The sequence below is a fragment of the Oncorhynchus mykiss genome, chromosome 26, assembly GCF_057628025.1.
Source record: "Oncorhynchus mykiss isolate SJ-2025 chromosome 26, ASM5762802v1, whole genome shotgun sequence".
Taxonomy (NCBI): Eukaryota; Metazoa; Chordata; class Actinopteri; order Salmoniformes; family Salmonidae; genus Oncorhynchus; species Oncorhynchus mykiss.
In genome coordinates this window covers 6,723,738-6,745,579 of record NC_143047.1, presented here as the reverse complement: position 1 = coordinate 6,745,579, position 21,842 = coordinate 6,723,738, and the positions used below count along the sequence as shown (strand labels likewise).

The 21,842-nt window shown below is 42.1% G+C and overlaps 1 protein-coding gene across 2 annotated transcripts in view; it reads right to left on the bottom strand.

Annotated features, from left to right (window-relative positions):
• The window catches only part of LOC110506283 (cyclic nucleotide-gated cation channel beta-1-like), a 75,737-nt gene extending 62,147 nt beyond the window's left edge, over positions 1-13,590 (bottom strand). For both annotated transcript variants that reach the window (XM_090221750.1, XM_090221751.1), the window contains exons 1-6: positions 13,462-13,590; positions 7,887-7,971; positions 7,753-7,792; positions 7,628-7,676; positions 3,075-3,171; positions 2,876-2,901 (exon numbers count right to left, since the gene is read on the bottom strand). In XM_090221750.1, coding sequence (XP_090077876.1) covers positions 2,876-2,901; positions 3,075-3,171; positions 7,628-7,676; positions 7,753-7,792; positions 7,887-7,970 — 296 coding nt within the window. In that variant the 5' untranslated portion in view covers position 7,971; positions 13,462-13,590. The remainder of the gene's footprint in view (positions 1-2,875; positions 2,902-3,074; positions 3,172-7,627; positions 7,677-7,752; positions 7,793-7,886; positions 7,972-13,461) is intronic.
• Between the last annotated feature and the right edge of the window lie 8,252 nt (positions 13,591-21,842).

The window sequence follows — 21,842 nt, the reverse complement described above, 5'->3', positions numbered from 1 at the left end:
AGCTTGGCCTCAGTGATGTACTGGGTTGTCCGCACCACCCTTTGTAGTTCTTTGTGGTCAAGGGCGGTGCAATTGCCATACCAAGCGGTGATGCAACCAGTGAAGATGCTCTCGATGGTGTCACTGTAGAACTTTTTGGTGTAACCCAATCACGAGGCATGCCTACAGTTGGGAACGCGCTGCAAATCTGTCAGTGAACAGCATACATGCAAAACAGCTATTTCGCCATATTTCAAATACAATCGAGGGAAAACAGATTGAAAAGCAAATGACTCCTGCTAAAAAAAAGACTAATCTCCCTGTAGGCTACAAAATATGTTATCAACTTCCAAATAGGCCTATTGAGCGAACAATATTGTACAGAGTAAAAGAAGATAGAGGCTTTTGACATGGGCATCAGCCATCACCAGTGAGTGAGCTGCGCATCATTGGGTGAGTCAGTGAAACTGGAAAGCTTTTAGAGGACAATAATTTCCCCTAATATTGTACAATATGTACAGTACCAGTCAAAAGCTTGGACACCTACTCATTTTTAAAAAATGTATTTGTACTATTTTCTAAATTGCAGGATAATAGTGAAGACATTAAAACTATGAAATAACACATATGGAATCATGTAGTAACCAAAAAAGTGTTAAACAAATGTTGTTATATTTTATATTCTTCAAAGTAGCCACCCTTTGCCTTGATGACAGCTTTGCACACTCTTGGCATTCTCTCAACCAGCTTCACCTGGATTGCTTTTCCAACAGTCTTGAAGGAGTTCTCACATATGCTGAGCACTTTTTGGCTGCTTTTCCTTCACTCTGCGGTCCATCTCAATTGGGTTGAGGTGGGAGGATTGTGGAGGCCAGGTCATCTGATGCAGCACTCCATCACTCTCTTTCTTGGTCAAATATCCCTTACACAGCCTGGAGGTGTGTTGGGTCCTTGTTCTGTTGAAAACAAATGAAAGTCCCACTAAGCGCAAAACAGATGGGACGGCGTATCGCTGCAGAATGCTGTGGTATTCATGCTGGTTGAGTTTGCCTTGAATTCTAAATAAATCAGTGACAGTGTCACCAGCAAAGCATCCCCACACCATCAAACCTCCTCCTTCATGCATCACGTGGGAACCACACGTGCGGAGATCATCCATTCACCTAGTCTGCGTCTCACAAGACATAACGGTTAGAACCAAAATTACAGATTTCCACCGGTCTAATGTCCATTGCTCGTGTTTCTTGGCCCAAGCAACTCTAATGAACTTATCCTCTGCAGCAGCGGTAACCCTGAGTCTTCCTGATGTGGTCCTCATGAGAGCCAGTTTCATCATAGCACTAGATGGGTTTTGCGACGGCACTTCAAGAAACGTTCAAAGTTCCAGAAATCTTCCGGATTGACTGACCTTCATATCTTAAAGTAATGATGGACTGTCGTTTCTTTTTGCTTATTAGAGCTGCTCTTGCAATAATATGGACTTGGTCTTTTACCAAAAACTGCTATCTTCTGTATACCACCCTCTCCTTGTCACAACTCAACGGATTGGCTCAAACGCATTAAGAAGGAAAGAAATTCCACAAATTAACATTTAACAAGGCACACCTGTTAATTGAAATGTGCAAAGCTGTCATCAAGGCAAAGGGTGGTGTCACGCCTGCTCTCGCTCTCCCTCTCTGGCACTCGAGGGCACCAGACGGCCTATCATTATGCACATCTGTCAAAAGTTTCATCCTCACAGAATGTTGACACCAAAATTGGAAGCATCAGGGAGGCCTTGTTTGTTGTTGGTGATGTTGGGTCCGGTTCCGGGGGTGCCTCAGCTAGCTCGTCGGGCTTCCATGCCATAGCTGGATCAAGAGGTTTTTCTCGTCCTGGTGGTCTCGGCAGGCGCCCACCCCACGTCATGCTTCAGCCGGTTCGCCAGGCTCCCACGCCGCAGCCGGTCTGCCGTGGGAGCACCAGACTGCCTATCATTATGCACACCTGTCCCTTACATTACGCGCACCTGAACTCCATCATTATTTGATTGTCTCCCCTTTATCTGTCTGTTCCTCACGTTATTCCCGGTGTTTGCAATGATGTCGTTATTTTGTCCCCTGTCCAGACGCTGTTCTGTCCTGTTTCATGTCCATTATTTATATTGTTCTCCCTGTACCTTCTTCCTGTCTCCAGCGACGATCCTCACAGGTGACTACTTTGAAGATTCTCAAATATAAAACATATTTTGATTTGTTTAACACTTTTTTCGTTATTTCATAGTTTTGATGTCTTCACTATGATTCTACAATTTAGAAAATAGTAAAAATTAAAGAAAAACCCTTGAACGAGTAGGTGTGTCCAAACTTTTGACTAGTACTGTGTATCTCCACACACCTAAGCTATTGGTAGAATCAAGACGAGGTAGTTTTTAAAAATCTCATAATCTCAGTTTGTCAGTGTCAAAAGTAGTCATTTGGATCATTTGTGAGGTATAAAAAAAAAATCCTGCTAAGTCTTCAATCATCTAAAATGATTTATGAAAGGCAACATTTTTCCCAGACTCTATGCTACAAACTCCCCTCCCCCCATATGTGCAACTTCTGAAAGTGCCTCTACTCTACTGCTCTATGCCAGTATGCAAAGTCAATGAAAATGCATGCAATGCTTGATTACAAAGGTGATTTTCTTTTTCATGCGTTGCTTTACCACCCTCAGGCTCACTATTTGTTCCGACACCTCCCAATTTACAAATTAAGTGTGTAACATAGTACATAGTATTAATCAGCGTGAGACCATTTACTAACTCTTGAATAGTGATGTCCACACAGGAGAATAAACAGAATAAACACTCAGTAGTAAACTGCCTCTGGAAAATGCACAGACACGCACACACGCACACACAGAAGTGCTGTACCTGTTCTCCTCCTGTGTGGTGGAGGGCTGAAGGATAAGGATAAACAGAGAACAGAGTCAAACCTGGCACACCGAGATTGAACTCAAAACGATCTTGCAGTAACGTTAACACAAATCTGTAGTGGATCTCCATTTCTTACCAATGAGAAATCCACCAACATTAGTATCTATTTGCTATGATGACATAGCATAGCGCTTACCTCAGTGTTGGCTCTGCCTAGCCGGGGTGTCCCAGCAGGCTGGGGAAGAGAATTAGCAAAGCCATGGGTGATCCAAGTCAACACTCCAGCCTCACCACTACACAGAGATGGAGAGATGGGGGATAAAATAGTTAGAGGCAATATACACCGAGTTTACTAAACATTAAATTACATAGACTTAACAGGTGAACGCTATGATCCCTTATTGATGTTGCTTGTTAAATCCGCTTCAATCAGTGTAAATTAAGGGGAGACAGGATAAAGAAGGCTTGAGACAAACCTTGAGACAATTGAGATCGTTTATGTGTGCCATTCAGAGTGTGAATTCAGCGAGTCAAAATATTTAAGGAAATTTGAGAAGATATATTAGTTTGGCCGAAGCAAAATACTATCTCTGTCTCCCGCGCTTCAGGAGTGTGAGTAGACGCGACGAGTATTACTTAATATTACCACGTGTTCCAGTAACATTGCTATCAAGAAACACTGATTGGGTTGAACGGGAACGGGTGTTTACTAATGACGTCTCACAAATTTTAGGGGACCTTTTAGTGCTTTAAGTGAACAGGGCAAGCTTTACGTTAGAAGCTAAGCTAACAATCAGTGGCTGGCAGCCATTCCCCCACTAATAAGTGATCCCTCATCCATAGGAAAATGTATTGCTGACCTCAGCAGCGATATAAACTCAATCTGTGCTAAAGGGCTGAGACTGTTAGATCACAATGCCATAAGCGAAAAAAAAGCAGAAATTGCAACAGACGCCCTCCAAAATAAACCATCAGTTGCAGGCGTTGTAAAGGTTCTCTCCAGGTCAGCCCTGAAGTAAGGCCTCCAGCAGAGTACCGCAGTGCACAGCAGAAGCACAAGCAAGAAATGGTTGAGTTGAAGGGACAGGTGGATAGAACCAGGAAACGAATGACAAAAGGCGAAAAATAAAAGATACTGCTTGCCGAGGTACTGCAATTGAGAACATATATACAGTGCCTTGCGAAAGTATTCGGCCCCCTTGAACTTTGCGACCTTTTGCCACATTTCAGGCTTCAAACATAAAGATATAAAACTGTATTTTTTTGTGAAGAATCAACAACAAGTGGGACACAATCATGAAGTGGAACGACATTTATTGGATATTTAAAACTTTTTTAACAAATCAAAAACTGAAAAATTGGGCGTGCAAAATTATTCAGCCCCCTTAAGTTAATACTTTGTAGCGCCACCTTTTGCTGCGATTACAGCTGTAAGTCGCTTGGGGTATGTCTCTATCAGTTTTGCACATCGAGAGACTGAAATTATTTCCCATTCCTCCTTGCAAAACAGCTCGAGCTCAGTGAGGTTGGATGGAGAGCATTTGTGAACAGCAGTTTTCAGTTCTTTCCACAGATTCTCGATTGGATTCAGGTCTGGACTTTGAATTGGCCATTCTAACACCTGGATGTGTTTATTTTTGAACCATTCCATTGTAGATTTTGCTTTATGTTTTGGATCATTGTCTTGTTGGAAGACAAATCTCCGTCCCAGTCTCAGGTCTTTTGCAGACTCCATCAGGTTTTCTTCCAGAATGGTCCTGTATTTGGCTCCATCCATCTTCCCATCAATTTTAACCATCTTCACTGTCCCTGTTGAAGAAAAGCAGGCCCAAACCATGATGCTGCTACCACCATGTTTGACAGTGGGCACGGTGTGTTCAGGGTGATGAGCTGTGTTGCTTTTACGCCAAACATAACGTTTTGCATTGTTGCCAAAAAGTTCAATTTTGGTTTCATCTGACCAGAGCACCTTCTTCCACATGTTTGGTGTGTCTCCCAGGTGGCTTGTGGCAAACTTTAAACTACACTTTTTATGGATATCTTTAAGAAATGGCTTTCTTCTTGTCACTCTTCCATAAAGGTCAGATTTGTGCAATATACGACTGATTGTTGTCCTATGGACAGAGTCTCCCACCTCAGCTGTAGATCTCTGCAGTTCATCCAGAGTGATCATGGGCCTCTTGGCTGCATCTCTGATCAGTCTTCTCCTTGTATGAGCTGAAAGTTTAGAGGGACGGCCAGGTCTTGGTAGATTTGCAGTGGTCTGATACTCCTTCCATTTCAATATTATCGCTTGCACAGTGCTCCTTGGGATGTTTAAAGCTTGGGAAATATTTTTGTATCCAAATCCGGCTTTAAACTTCTTCACAACAGTATCTCGGACCTGCCTGGTGTGTTCCTTGTTCTTCATGATGCTCTCTGCGCTTTTAACGGACCTCTGAGACTATCACAGTGCAGGTGCATTTATACGGAGACTTGATTACACACAGGTGGATTGTATTTATCATCATTAGTCATTTAGGTCAACATTGGATCATTCAGAGATCCTCACTGAACTTCTGGAGAAAGTTTGCTGCACTGAAAGTAAAGGGGCTGAATAATTTTGCACGCCCAATTTTCAGTTTTTGATTTGTTAGAAAAGTTTGAAATATCCAATAAATGTCGTTCCACTTCATGATTGTGTCCCACTTGTTGTTGATTCTTCACAAAAAAATACAGTTTTATATCTTTATGTTTGAAGCCTGAAATGTGGCAAAAGGTCGCAAAGTTCAAGGGGGCCGAATACTTTCGCAAGGCACTGTATATATATATATATATATAAATATATATATATATATATTTTTTTTGTAAATTGGACATAAAGAAATACAGAATACAAATTGACCAGATACATGCTTTTACCCCCTATACTTATTGAACCACCTCCCTCTCTTTAACAGAAAAAGCAGCATACATAAAAAAATAAAATACGTTTATGATTGGAAATATATAAATATGCACAAAAACACAAATATCACAACATACTATCCCTCCCTTCCCACACCCTCCCGTATCCCGTTGGCCAAAATTCTTACTCCTGATCCATAGAAGGCAACTGTTCAAAAAAAAAAGGAAATTAAAAGGCTGCCATCTCAAGAAAAAGTTATCAGTACATCCTCTCAGAGTGTATAACATTTTTTCTAAGTGTAGAAAAGACATTAGATCTTTCAAACAGGATGATGCAGTGGAAGGTTTGAAGGATATCCAGTGAAGCAAGAGCTGCCGGCGTGCTATAAGGGAGGCAAACGCTACAGCGTCTGCTTCACTTTTAGTGAGACTATGCAACGAAGATGGAACTCCAAAATATTGCTACTTGAGGACAAGTCTGCAGGTCAATATCTAGAATTTTAGAGAGAGTATTAAAAAAGGATGACCCAATACTCAGACAGCTTAGAACACGAATAAAATATATGGTCTGCAGGAGTGAATGAACATCTATCACGTGTCATTCGTGTCTGGGAGGAATTTACTACATTTTTCTTTGATGAATTCTGTGCAAGACTTTGAACTAAATGAAATTTAACCGAGCACATGAGGATGTGAAGTTAACCCTAAGAAGGGCCTCCTCCCACTAGTCATCTGCAAGGTCAAGTCACTACCCCAGTCGGTCTTGATTTTGTTTATCGGAGAGGGTTAAAACAGCACAATGTCATAATCTAGAAATCAGACCTTGCCAATTCCACAGGAGGGACAAAATCTCCTCTAGCAACATCTTGGGAGGTAGTTAAGGAAAGGTGGAAAAATGAGAGAGAACAAAGTTATGGGCTTGAAAATTGCGGAAAAGATTAAAATGAGCCAGATTAGATTTAGCTACGAGATCATTAAAACGGACAAACTTCCAATGTAAAAAATACATCTTGAGCGGCTGTTCATGTGCAAAGGATTAGCATTTCAATGAATATAATTGTAGACTGTATGTAGTGAATCTATTTGTCTTTCCCGCTCTTTCTCAGTCCAGCCCCTTCCCTTTGTCTACCAAGCTGTCATATCGGCTTGGCACAATAGGGACTTTTCCATCACTGTTAGTAACCAATATCCAATATATGTTTCTATGTATTTCTGTGATTATTTAGTTAGTTAGTTAAATAATTAAGCAAATTTGTATATTGCTGATTCATAATTTGTGCTACGGTTTGTGCAGATAACCAATAATTTTATGGCGTTCAGATGAGACTGATAGAAGGTAAAGAATAATGAATGATTGACTGCTATTGATATAAAAGATCTTCAGATCTTTAAGAGTGGATTTGGGAGAAAGCTGCTCTATATAAACTAATGTTTCCGTGGTGCCCCAGATTCCTAATGAGTTAGTTATTGCCTGATTAATTTATTAAGCAAATAATTAAATGTTAGGTAATCGATTTGAAAATAGCATGTCATCTCATTTAACCATAGTAAAGACACGACAGTGGGCTCAATAGCATTCCGCTATAGGATTGCCTCTGATCCTGGTCTGATCCCTCTGATCCTCTCTGTCCTCCTGGCACACCATATGTGCCCACAGCCAACTAGGCCACCGGGTCATATGGAACTCTCTCTCTCTCAAATGTAAATTAGCTTCATTGGCAAGAGAGGGGAAATCAATGTTGCCAAAGAAATACAATACAGAAAGAAATAGTGTCAAATCAATGTTGAAAGATCCCCTCTCTTTCTCTGTTGGCGAGCATTGACAAACTATTAGTATTGAATTCCGGCCATAGATACACTCACCCATTCTCCTCGGCGACCTCCTCCTCTTTGGCCTTGGCAGGTTTTAGAGCTGTCAATCATAATTAAAGAACAGTATGAGATGGCTGAGGGAATTGTTTATAGATTAGGTTTAAGTCAGTTATTACCTTCTTGTTTCTTCTCTTCTTTGAATGTTACTTGTTTTACCTGTTTTAAACACAAAGCGACAGTTTGAGTAATAGAACATTTAAATGGTGATACAATCTCCCCCTTTTCTTTCTCTCACTTTTGGGGGACTTACTGTTGCAGGTGAGGCATTGGTCTTCTCCTCATCTCCTAGTTTCCCAGGAGGCTGGGGAACCCCCTTCACCACCCAGCTGAACATCCTGCAACATACACAAAGTGACAATTACTGTGCTAAATCTTTACGTGAATCCACCACTATGGTAAACTCGGGGAAACAAGGAAACCACTGGTAAACTGGATCTTGAGGTAAACCACCAGGCAAATACACAAATAAGGGCAATCTGCAGTAGATACATCCATTTTTGGATGTACAAATTAATAATGCGTTCCTATTAATTCTTACAGAGTATACTGTGCATTCAGAATGTTTTCAGACCCCTTCACTTTTTCCACATGTTATGTTACAGCCTTGTAAAAAAAAATCATTAAATTGTTTTTTTCCTCATCAATCTCCACACAATACCCCATAATGACAAAGCAAAAACAGGTTTGTATAAAAAATAAAAAATGTGAAATATGACTTTTCAAAAATCTTCAGACCCTTTACTCAGTACTTTGTTGAAACACCTTTGGCAGCAATTACAGCATTGAGTCTTCTTGGATATGATGCTACAAGCTTGGCACACCTGTATTAGAGGAGTTTCTCCCATTTTTCTCTGCAGATCCTCTCAAGCTCTGTCAGGTTGGATGGGGAGCTCTACGGACAATTCCTACAACCTCATGGCTTGGTTTTTGCTCTGACATGCACTGTCAACTATGGGACCTTATATAGACAGGTGTGTGCCTTTCCAAATCATGTCAAATCAATTGAATTTACCACAGGTGGACTCCAATCAAGTTGTAGAAACATCTCAAGGATGATAAATGGAAACAGGATGCACCTGAGCTCAATTTCGAGTCTCATATCAAAGGGTATGAATAGTTATGTAAATAAGGTCAACCAAAAACATTTCTTAAAACCTGTTTTTACTTTGTCATTATGGGGTATTGTGTGTAGATTGGCGAGGAAAAACATTTATTTCATCCATTTTAGAAGAAAAAAATGTGAAAACAGTCAAGTAGTCTGAATACTTTCCGACTGCACTGTAGCTTATAAATGCTTCAAGAGCTTAGTTCAACTGTTGTACCCCGCCAGAACCCCAAATATATGCGTGTTTAACTCCAATGTTTGTCAGCAAAGTAAATGTAAACAAACCGCTTATGGCCTCAGTGGGGGTATAAAGGTTTTTAATTGTTTCAACAGCTGATTGCCACATTAAAGTCTTTGAGTATATGTGAGTCAATCTGGGCCCGCAGCCAGACACCTGGTGTGTTTTCTGCCTGTTTTTCTACCTTCTCTCTCCATACCCTACCTCTACTGTTCCTCTCTACCCTGCCATTAGCTTGTTAACCTGCCTGTTCCTGTCCTGCTGGGCTGTTTGTCTCTCCGTCTAACCCTCCCTTATCTCTTTGTTGTACGTCTCCTGTAATTCCCTTCCCTCCTTTCTTAGCTTATTAACCTTCCTGTCTAACCTACTGTATGTCCTGGATAGGGTCCTGCCACCTGAACATGGCCGATAGAGGGGTATTTGCAGCCATGTTTGGTAAGAAGCTCTTAACACAGCACTCTAAATAGCTCACCAGACAGTCTTGATGTTTACTTTTGGAAAACACACATCCACCAAAAACCACATAACGTTAAAGTAATTGCCATAATAACAGTAGTTAAAACCAAATACTGCTACAAATCATAGCTTTACTGATTTAATATCAAGATAATTCTGTTGTGAGCCTGTGAGTTTTGTAGAGTTTGGGAGGAAATTTCCCTACATAATGGTGCCACGTGAGAGTACAATTCCCTACATATGGTGGTGCCCCATGTGAGGAGACCATCCCCTACAGCAGTGTTTCTTAACCTTTTCACGATTAAGTTTAAAATATTTTTAATGGTCCCTCCAAGCGTGAGTTTTTGAAATGTGCTTTATGTCAGAATGTGATTGTTATGCAACAGGACAGTTAACCTGCATTGCCCTCAAACCTACTAATTATCTATAGGCTGTGTTTCAGTTTGTACATTCCAATTCACTAGATTAGCTAGATGAGCCTGACAAACTTCTCTCTTCGATGAGAGCCCAAGCACTCCCCTAGTGTTTCCTCAGGTCAAGTATGCAGATATTTGCGCATCTCTAGTCAGAACAGAACCTGACCAAACTTTTACCCCCTGGCACATTTTCCTGCTGTTGACCGTTCTCCTTAAACTCCACCTTCCCCCTCTACCCCCTTCCTGCTCAGCCGGAACTATGCCACAGGCCCCTGTGCTGTTGGAAAGCTGATGCTGGAAGATTGTGGGATTGCTGTACTAATTGTAAACATACAATGTGTGGCCCTTTGAACCTGGTTGGTTAACTACCTGCAGATTCATGCAGGGTAGTAACATCACGAGTTGTGATTATGGTTCATTGTTTACCTAGCTAGCTAACATTAGCTGGCTGGCTCGCTAGCTAATGTTACGTGTATGACGTTATTATTCATATCTCAGAGTCATTTGCTTAGCTAGCTAGCTAACATTAGGCTATAGCTAACATTAAACCTGGTTGGTTAGCTACCTGCAGATCCATGCAGGGTAGTAACGTCATGAGTTGTGATTATGGTTAATTGTCTTAACAAAAGACTCCACTATGCAAAGATCCATTTCAGGTGCGTTTGTAAATTCAGTCTGGCCATCTACTCCGATTTCAGAGCACTCTCGTCTGAGTGTGCCAGAGAGCGCAGAATAACTGATGAATTTACAAACGCTCAACAGCCGTTGAATATGGGCAGTGTCAGTAAACGTCAGTAACCTCATCGGCCAAGAGCGTCTGGTGTGCGCTCTGAACGCGAAACACTTCAACATTTATGAACAGACAATCTGACAGCACAGTTGCAGTCACCAACGCTCTGGATAACATAACAGCCTAATCAGCTCTGCTAGGGCCAGTATTGTTCAGTGAGCTGTTCTCTCTCACTTCAACTTTCATAGCAAAATTACTTTCCCATTATTCTTCAACTGTTGTGTATGATATACCATTTTGTAGCTCTGAGTCTCTACTTTTATCCAATGTAAAAAACAAAATGTCAAATTTTGTTACATAAGACTGATTTGAGCCCTTCGGTCACAAATATGATGTGTGTAAAACTTATTTTTGAAGGTTGTGCTGGTTATGATGTGCTAATGCTAAGCTGATTGCCAGCTATGTGTGGAGCCATGTTTGTTGACAACATACAATGCATTCTGGGTGTCATGTAAACATCTGTCAGACCAAATATGTTATAAGAAAACGAGGTGAAGGGATAGTTCACTTGTTTTTCGAGTAAACCTCCGGAAGTGAATGATGGGAAGTGAATAATGATAATGACACACCGCCTTCTACATGCATACTGTAAACAGACCCAACTCATCTTGTAACCGCTTCTTATTTGTTGTTGACTCGGAAAAAACAAACATGTCTGCATGCACAAACTAACCACCATTGGATTACTTCAGACTTTTACAAAGTATTTATATTTCCATCACTGGTGAGCCGACCTGTAATGAATTGTAAATGGTCATTGCTATTAGCTACTTATAATTATGGTTTATGTCAGCCGAGAGATAGCTAAATATGATCGCTTGTGTTAGCTCACTCAGCGCTAGGACTAATGTAGCATACATTTTCTGATTATGATGGGAATTGTGTTATGTTGTTGCTACTTCTGTGAATGTCTGAACGTTGCGGCCAAAAATAAACTGCTCACATTGAGGACATACCGTCGTTAAGACTGTGTTGGTGCAAGTTGTTTCTGTGAAAAAGCAGTGTAGCCAACTCAAACGCTGACTGTTGCATCAATTGTAACTAGACATGTCAATGAAGTGTTGTCGAGGTGAAGGAAACGCACACCTATTTAAGCGAGGTGCTGACTAGCGGAGTGGAACACTTTAAAACAAATTAAGGAGAGCCGCACAGTCTCGGAGCTCAGACGCAAAAATGTTATGTCCAACGTTTCGACAGACAAGCTGTCTTCATCAGGGTATGATGACAAACACTGCGGTGTCAAAAGACACACACAGGTGTCTGTAATCATGGCCGGGTGTGGCCTGATATCATTGGTTAATTCTCATATATTAAAATAGCATACCAAAAACATAAATGGATAAAGTACGATCATAGGTACAATTTGGCTACATAAGCCTACAAACATTTACAATAGCAAAATCACAATAATCCCAAGAATGTCTTCAGAATTCCGAAGGGAGCAAGGGTCTTTAAATTAAAGATCCAGGCAGCCTCTTGTTTTAATAATAAATTGTCGAGGTCATTCCCTCTCTTAGGGAGGTTGACACGTTCAATGCCGATATAACGTAGAGACAAAATCGAGTGGTTTGCTTCCAAAAAGTGGGCCGCAACTGGGTAATTTGAGTTTTTGCACCTAATGACGGTACGATGCTCTGAGATACGTACTTTTAATTCACGCTTTGTTTTACGCACATCATTTTTACCAAAGGGACAAGTTATAAGATAAATAACTGCCTTAGTGGAGCACGTAATAACACCTTGTATTGGGATCGATTTCCCTGTTTGTGGGTGTTTGAAAGATCTACATTTATAAGTACCATTGCATTGAGCACAGCCATTACACTTGTAGTTTCCATCCAGTATGGGCGCAAATAGATGTTGTGCAGGGATATCTTGGGGTGGTAAATCAGAGTTTACCAATTGATCACTGAGGTTTCTGCCCCGCGAGAATACGACTAAGGGAAGGTCCAAAAACACATTACCGATACTATCATCGGATCTTAGAATGTCCCAATGTTTGTGAACGATTCCCTTCATTTGTTCAGAACACTTTGAATATGAAGGGGTCTAATCACACCGGTTTGAGCGTACGCTACAGAGACCATTGTACAATGATGAAACCAGTGTGCTCGTACACATCAAACGGTTAATCCTGGTCCTAGGTTCCTATGGCGGAGCACATTTTTGCTTTTGCCTTAGCAGTACACATCTGATTCAAATCAACAAACTTGATGATGAGTTAATAATTTAAATCAGCTGTGCAGTGCTAGGGCAAACACAAACATGTGCACCCCTTTGTGACCAGGACCAGGATTAAGAAACTCTGACCTACAGTTTTGATGAAAAATGTGTTGCAAATGTTGCCAACCAGTGATACCCATCTCTTATATCAACTCTTCTTCCATTACAAAAGACACACAATTCCGTTCCAAAGCTACGTCGATGTCTCTCCCTAAAACAAAAACAGAGCTACCACGGAGACACGACGGCCACGAACCACTGAGGGGACACCCACCAAGTGCTCGGAGATACTATTCGGAAGACGTGTAGACAAATTGCAAACATGTAACAAAGGCTGGTCTAGTTTATAGTCAGTCTCGTTTCAGCGGTAGTCTCTTGTTAGCGGTGTGGTATGCCACTGATAAAGTCTACACCAGCGGTCACCAAGCCTTGGCCTCAATACCTTGATTAGCTGAATCAGGTATACTAGCGCTGCCTTGGAACATAACTCTGCTTACCCAGGGTTTACGCCCACTGGTCTACCTGTAGTTTGGAATCTAACAGTAGTTTGAGGATGCATAGGGGGACTTCTATAAGGGTGAGGGTGCTGGGACTTACCTGAGGTTCTTAACAGTGGCCCGTCATCCCAGAAGCGGTGAGAGTGTGTAGGCTGCGGAGCGCTGGGCGATGTGGGAGGATTAAAGCAAGCTAGGCTGTGCCAACGGGATTAGCCGCCTGAAGGACAGCACTCGCTGCTCCGCTGAAAGGGTGGGGCAGGGATTAGCCTGCAGAACCCACAGAAACCTGGAGAACATTTCAGAAGAAGCAGAGAAGACCCAAAGCGTCAGAACAAGGAGAGGGTCTGCATGAAGAACTGGAGATCAAGGTTTGGCGAGACAACCTTTCTCCTGTCAAATAATATTTGTTAGCTTGAGAAACTTAGAAAACCCAGAACCAAGATCCCTGATTCCGGATCCCATAACCAATACAACCGAACCAGTGAAGCTGGAGAAGCCCACTTAGGCTTTATAATTATTGTTTGTCTGTATTCGGATATGCTATTTGGGGGAAGAAAACTACTAAATCATTATACACTTTTGCAGGCCTCAAGTGTTGACAGGTGTTTTCAAGGGTTTTGCCTCCTACCTGTACTGGCGGAAAAAGTATCCAATTTTCATACTGGAGTAAAAGTAAAGATACCTTAAAAGTAAAAGTAACCCGGTAAAATACTACTTGAGTAAAAGTCTAAAAGTATTTGTTTTTAAATGTACTTAAGTATCAAAGGTAAAAGTATAAATCGTTTAAAATGTCTCCTTTACATTTTTTTAGGGATAGCCAGGGTCACAGTTCAACACACAGACGTCATTTACAAATGAAGCATTTGTGTTTAGTGAGTCTGCCAGATCAGAGGCAGTAGGGATGACCAAGTGCATGAATTAGACAATTTTCCTGTCCTGCTAAGCATTCAAAATGTAACGAGTACTTTTGGTTGTCAGGGAAAATGTAAGGAGTTAAAATTACATTATTTTCCTTAGGGATGTAGTGGAGTAAAAGTAAAAGTTATCAAAAAATATAAATAGTAAAGTAAAGTATAGACACCCTAAAAAACTACTTAAGTAGTACTTAAAAGTATTTTTACTTAAGTACTTTACACCACTGGTACTGACCCAGTGACTCGGTATCGTCACTGAGTCAAAAGGCGTATTTAACCCACATTTCTGTCTAACCACCTCTCTCTATTCTTTGTTTACCTCATGCCCACCCACACTCTATCACTCTTTCTCTCTATCCACCTCTGTTTGTCCTCACTTTCTTTGATTCAGTCTTTGACTGCGAATACAGGAACTGCAAAAGCCTAACATTTTCTCGTCTAGATTATGAGGAAATCTCAAAGCAAAAGAATGCGCTTTCACTTTCTTTGCCCCTCCCCCTCTAGTGTTTCATTTCCAATCATAGCATTAGCAGGATGATGGAATGGTCAGCATCACAAAAAGAACAACCTGTCATCTGCTCAACGAACCCTGACCCTGAGTTATACCACTTCCTGTGTCGTAAGACCCTGTTTACGCCAACACACAGCCAATCATCACAGAGAGAGAGAAAGAAAGAGGGCATGTGTTGGGTATGTGTATTGCGGGGGATATATAGTATGGTGTTTTGGGGTAGGTGGTTAGTTCCTGCTTACAATCCATAACTTTTGATTTTGTGTGTGTCTTTGTAATAAAAAATTCGAGTTTTAGTTAACTAGGACATAGATCCTTGTGCCTTCTGGGGAAGAACCTATACTACAGGTGTATTCTATGTCAGTGCCAGGTATAAACCACAGCACAGATGTATCTCTATCTCAGGTAACTGTGGACACAGGGCCAAAGCTGTTAATGTGGCCCGAAGAGGATTAGCCGCATCCAGCGTCAGCGAAAGAGAGGATAGTCTTCTGTGCCTGAGCTCCCTTGACCCTGACTGTACACACACACACACACACACACACACACAGTGATCGATCCCATAAGGACATAAGGACAATAATCCAACTGGGTTTTACCATTTTTTGTACGTCTGTGGTGAATTATCTAAACTCTTAGTACTAAACTCCAAACTAGTAACACCTGTTACGCAGCTAGTCTTACATTCAAAACCTTTAATTTTGTATACATTTTGTTTGTCGACATCTTTCACCACTCAACCATTGATCCAAAATATACGTTTACTGTGAAATATAATGAGCACATTGGTTTAATCACCAAAACACAACATAATGATACCTTCTCAATTGAGTTATTTTAACAACCAATTAATCCAAAAGCAAAACATTTAAGATAATGTTTCACAATTGCCCTTTGAATGTAGTATGCTACAGTACTGTAAATTACAGTACATTACACTGTTTTCACATTAGGCAAAACACTTGCACTACCCATTAAAACGTCCACAATTTATATCCCATGTGAGGATGTGAAGGGGTGATCATTGAAGACATCTTTCACAGTGTAATCAAATGAAAGAAATGAAAGAAACATCATGTTTAGCAGGCACTAGTTTGCATCAAGCCTGTAGCCATAGGTTCTCATCGAAATCGCAATAAATATCCTCATTGGTCATGCACCTGGGGAAAAACCTTTCGGCATGGTGAATCCAAGCCTGACATAGGCCTTGGTTGAAATAATTTCATGCCCCATGGCCTGAAGGAGGGTGGTACAATCATGGGAATGGCAATCATACATCTTCCACCTGAACTGACCCCAGCAACTTCATTTTTGATACATGTTTATTGTAAAGGGGGTGCATTTTTGTTTTGTTTTGGACTGTCTGGGTTATTTGTGTATTGGTATATTGTATTGAGCTAGAACTACTTTATTACTGTGAAGTGAAATCATAGTAGTCATCATCATAGTAGTACATTCAAGTGTGTATCATACTTTTTATGTTTGTACTTTACAGACATACACTTTCATTGTGTACTTCTCAAAATCTGTAGTAGACAAACCAGTTTACATGTAAAATATAAGGGGAGAAAAGGGAAAGAAATACATATAGGTTAACCGAACGTTTAAGTAAGTTATCATCAAGTAAGAGAAGTTGGAGTAAAATGTATTTTAACAAAAGAAAAGAGAATCATAAAAAAAAACAAAAAAAACGTTAAACCTCAGGGGAGGAAGAGGAGGATGAGAAGGAAGAGCAGGCCGGCGCTCGTGACCCGCTGATAGCAGAGTGACCGCTCTAACAATATAAATAAATGTCCTCAATGATTGAAGGCAGACGTCTAAACAACTTGCACAACTAAATTGTTTTTTCTCAAATTTGCCAGAATGCCACGTGCATCCACTTAAATCAGTACATTTGTAACAGCCCAAGCATTACGATACTTTTATTCGATCAATTAAGCCTCACGTCATTCGACACTCTCTCATAGACCTCCAGACAAAAAAAGGCTTATCTCAGACAGATTTTGGGCGGAGTAAATCCTCTCGCTTCGCCTCTTCCTCTCTGATATACCAGATAATATCTACCACATGATTGGACGAGGAGAGGAGCAACGCAACCAACCAGGACAGAGACAAGAAGAGAAGAGAAGACGGAGAGAGGAGAACAAGAAAATAAGAAATGAAGAGGGGAGGAGACGGTCGAAGAGAGGAGAAAAGAGAAGAGTGGGGGAGAGTAAAATATGGAAGGTGTTAGAAAAAAAGACAAGTAAGGCATCATAGAGATTTCAATGCAAAATATTATATTCAGACAGAAAGTGATCAGAAATTGCCATCATAAGACCTGTCGGCTATTATTGGTCATGATAAATTATGCTACAATATAGAAGTTGTTTTAATGGTGAGCATCCACCAATAGGTGGCGACGGAGTCCTACTGTTCACCGCTGTAACTCATCCTCACACTGCCTCTAGTGAGCGATACTTTAGTTTTGTCAAGACACTGGCAGAAAACATCCCATTCCTAAAATGACAACTGGGGCCTGTTCAGAAGAATGCAATGTTACAGAATGTTCAGATAGAAATGTATGGTGTAGAACAGATATGATGTTCAATAGTTTAGAAAAGGGAATCGTGGCAATTCATCCTCTGCAAAGTCCTGAATGTGTCTCCTCACTGTAACTATACTGGTCATCTGCAATAGCACTGCTCACGGCTTCATTCCCACTGTGAATACATGTCAGGTGGTTTTATACTTTGGGACAGGGTTTTGCCATTCATCCCTTTTCGATCAAATTGTGTGTGTGTGTGTGTGTGTGTGTGTGTGCGCGTGTGTGTTTGCGTAAGATTGTGATAGAACTGTCTACCTTTGTTCAGGCATATTGCAGAAGGACAGTAACTCTTTCTCTCCTTTTCACTCCCCCCCTTTTCTTTGTTTTCGTGGACGGTGTGTGAACACTCATCTGCTCGGCACACACACAGGGAAAACTGCAGTCGACTGACAGGCGTGAAATTCAGCATGTTCTGATATGACTGCTGATAGCGAATATTACTGCTATGTGTATTTTCTTCTACTCACCATTTTCCCCTGAGTACTCACTCTTTTCCCCCAGCATCTCCCTCACTGTTACACCTATCTTAGCTTTTTTTTTAAAACTCTTTTGACATTTTTCTTTAGGGGTGGATCAGCTTCAATATTGCGGATAGATTGTAGCTTCCATCAATGTAATTGTCTGCATCATTTCCAATCCCCCATATATTTTTGGGGTATATACTTATATTTATATATACTGTATATACACATACATACTCACATATCTCACATACTCACCTATACAGTTGAAGTCGGATGTTTACATACACCTTAGCCAAATACATTTAAACTCAATTTTTCACAATTCCTAACATTTAATCATAGTAAAAGTTCCCTGTCTTAGGTCAGTTAGGATCACGACTTTATTTTAAGAATGTGAAATGTCAGAATAATAGTAGAGAGAATGATTTATTTCAGCTTTTATTTCTTTCATCACATTCCCGGTGGGTTGGATGTTTACACACACTCAATTAGTATTTTGTAGCATTGCCTTTTAAATTGTTTAACATGGGTCAAACGTTTTGGGTAGCCTTCCACAAGCTTCCTACAATAAAGGATATAGGATCAAGGATATATGAATGAGTGATGGTACAGAGCCGCATAGGCAGGATACAGTAGATGGTATCGAGTACAGTATATACATGAGGTGAGTATGTAAACAAAGTGGCATAGTTAAAGTGGCTAGTGATACATGTATTACATAAGGATGCAGTCGATGATATAGAGTACAGTATATACGTATGCATATGAGATGAATAATGTAGGGTAAGTAACATTATATAAGGTAGCATTGTTTAAAGTGGCTAGTGATATATTTACATCATTTCCCATCAATTCCCATTATTAAAGTGGCTGGAGTTGAGTCAGTGTCAGTGTCAGTGTGTTGGCAGCAGCCACTCAATGTTAGTGGTGGCTGTTTAACAGTCTGATGGCCTTGAGATAGAAGCTGTTTTTCAGTCTCTCGGTCCCAGCTTTGATGCACCTGTACTGACCTCGCCTTCTGGATGATAGCGGGGTGAACAGGCAGTGGCTCGAGTGGTGGATGTCCTTGATGATCTTTATGGCCTTCCTGTAACATCGGGTGGTGTAGGTGTCCTGGAGGGCAGGTAGTTTGCCCCCGGTGATGCGTTGTGCAGACCTCACTACCCTCTGGAGAGCCTTACGGTTGTGGGCGGAGCAGTTGCCGTACCAGGTGGTGATACAGCCCGCCAGGATGCTCTCGATTGTGCATCTGTAGAAGTTTGTGAGTGCTTTTGGTGACAAACCAAATTTCTTCAGCCTCCTGAGGTTGAAGAGGCGCTGCTGCGCCTTCTTCACGATGCTGTCTGTGTGAGTGGACCAATTCAGTTTGTCTGTGATGTGTATGCCGAGGAACTTAAAACTTGCTACCCTCTCCACTACTGTTCCATCGATGTGGATAGGGGGGTGTTCCCTCTGCTGTTTCCTGAAGTCCACAATCATCTCCTTAGTTTTGTTGACGTTGAGTGTGAGGTTATTTTCCTGACACCACACTCCGAGGGCCCTCACCTCCTCCCTGTAGGCCGTCTCGTCATTGTTGGTAATCAAGCCTACCACTGTTGTGTCGTCCGCAAACTTGATGATTGAGTTGGAGGCGTACGTGGCCACGCAGTCGTGGGTGAACAGGGAGTACAGGAGAGGGCTCAGAACGCACCCTTGTGGGGCCCCAGTGTTGAGGATCAGCGGGGTGGAGATGTTGTTGCCTACCCTCACCACCTGGGGGCGGCCCGTCAGGAAGTCCAGTACCCAGTTGCACAGGGCGGGGTCGAGACCCAGGGTCTCGAGCTTGATGACGAGCTTGGAGGGTACTATGGTGTTGAATGCCGAGCTGTAGTCGATGAACAGCATTCTCACATAGGTATTCCTCTTGTCCAGATGGGTTAGGGCAGTGTGCAGTGTGGTTGAGATTGCATCGTCTGTGGACCTATTTGGGCGGTAAGCAAATTGGAGTGGGTCTAGGGTGTTGGGTAGGGTGGAGGTGATATGATCCTTGACTAGTCTCTCAAAGCACTTCATGATGACGGAAGTGAGTGCTACGGGGCGGTAGTCGTTTAGCTCAGTTACCTTAGCTTTCTTGGGAACAGGAACAATGGTGGCCCTCTTAAAGCATGTGGGAACAGCAGACTGGTATAGGGAATGATTGAATATGTCCGTAAACACACCGGCCAGCTGGTCTGCGCATGCTCTGAGGGCGCGGCTGAGGATGCCTTCTGGACCTGCAGCCTTGCGAGGGTTAACACGTTTAAATGTCTTACTCACCTCGGCTGCAGTGAAGGAGAGTCCGCATGTTTTCGTTGCAGGCCCTGTCAGTGGCACTGTATTGTCCTCAAAGCGGGCAAAAAAGTGATTTAGTCTGCCTGGGAGCAGGACATCCTGGTCCGTGACTGGGCTGGATTTCTTCTTGTAGTCCATGATTGTCTGTAGACCCTGCCACATGCCTCTTGTGTCTGAGCCGTTGAATTGAGATTCTACTTTGTCTCTGTACCGGCACTTAGCTTGTTTGATAGCCTTGCGGAGGGAATAGCTGCACTGTTTGTATTCGGTCATGTTACCAGTCACCTTGCCCTGATTAAAAGCAGTGGTTCGCGCTTTCAGTTTCACGCGAATGCTGCCATCAATCCACGGTTTCTGGTTAGGGAATGTTTTAATCGTTGCTATGGGAACGACATCTTCAACGCACGTTCTAATGAACTCGCACACCGAATCAGCGTATTCGTCAATATTGTTATCTGACGCAATACGAAACATGTCCCAGTCCACGTGATGGAAGCAGTCTTGGAGTGTGGAGTCAGCTTGGTCGGACCAGCGTTGGACAGACCTCAGCGTGGGAGCCTCTTGTTTTTAGTTTCTGTCTGTAGGCAGGGATCAACAAAATGGAGTCGTGGTCAGCTTTTCCGAAAGGAGGGCGGGGCAGGGCCTTATATGCGTCGCGGAAGTTAGAGTAACAATGATCCAAGGTTTTTCCACCCCTGGTTGCGCAATCGATATGCTGATAAAATTTTGGGAGTCTTGTTTTCAGATTAGCCTTGTTAAAATCCCCAGCAACAATGAATGCAGCCTCCGGATAAATGGATTCCAGTTTGCAAAGAGTCAAATAAAGTTCGTTCAGAGCCATCGATGTGTCTGCTTGGGGGGGGATATCTACGACTGTGATTATAATCGAAGAGAGATAATGCTGTCTACATTTGATTGTGAGGAATTCTAAATCAGGTGAACAGAAGGATTTGAGTTCCTGTATGTTTCTTTCATCACACCATGTCTCGTTAGTCATAAGGCATACGCCCCCGCCCCTCTTCTTACCAGAAAGATGATTGTTTCTGTCGGCGCGATGCGTGGAGAAACCCGCTGGCTGCACCGCCCCCGATAGCGTCTCTCCAGTGAGCCATGTTTCCGTGAAGCAAAGAACGTTACAGTCTCTGATGTCCCTCTGGAATGCTACCCTTGCTCGGATTTCATCAACCTTGTTGTCAAGAGACTGGACATTGGCGAGAAGGATGCTAGGGAGTGGTGCACGATGTGCCCGTCTCCGGAGTCTGACCAGAAGACCGCCTGTGCTATTTCACAAAAGTTCTGAGCCTGTATACATTTTACAGACCGCATATGTTTCACATTTGTTATCTAGTTGTTAGTCCCACCCTTCAGCTCCATTCAACCCCTCCCATCTATCTCTCAACATCATCCTCTCTTCTCTTTGTTTTTTCTTTGGGCTTTCACCTCCTCCCTCTCTTTCCCTCCTCCCCCTCCCCTCCTCTTCCTCCTCAAGAGTATCTCTCGATCCTCTCCCCCCATAAAATAACTTTGCCGCTGTTGCTTTTCAGACCTTCTTTCTCTCCCTCCCTCGCCACTCTCTCGCATCCTGTCATTTTCTTTCCCTCCCTCCCGTAACCGCCACAGCTCAATGCGGGCAACACCTCAACTCCTCTCAGATTTCTGCACTTTTCTCTCTCATCCCCTTCTCCTCCTCTCCCT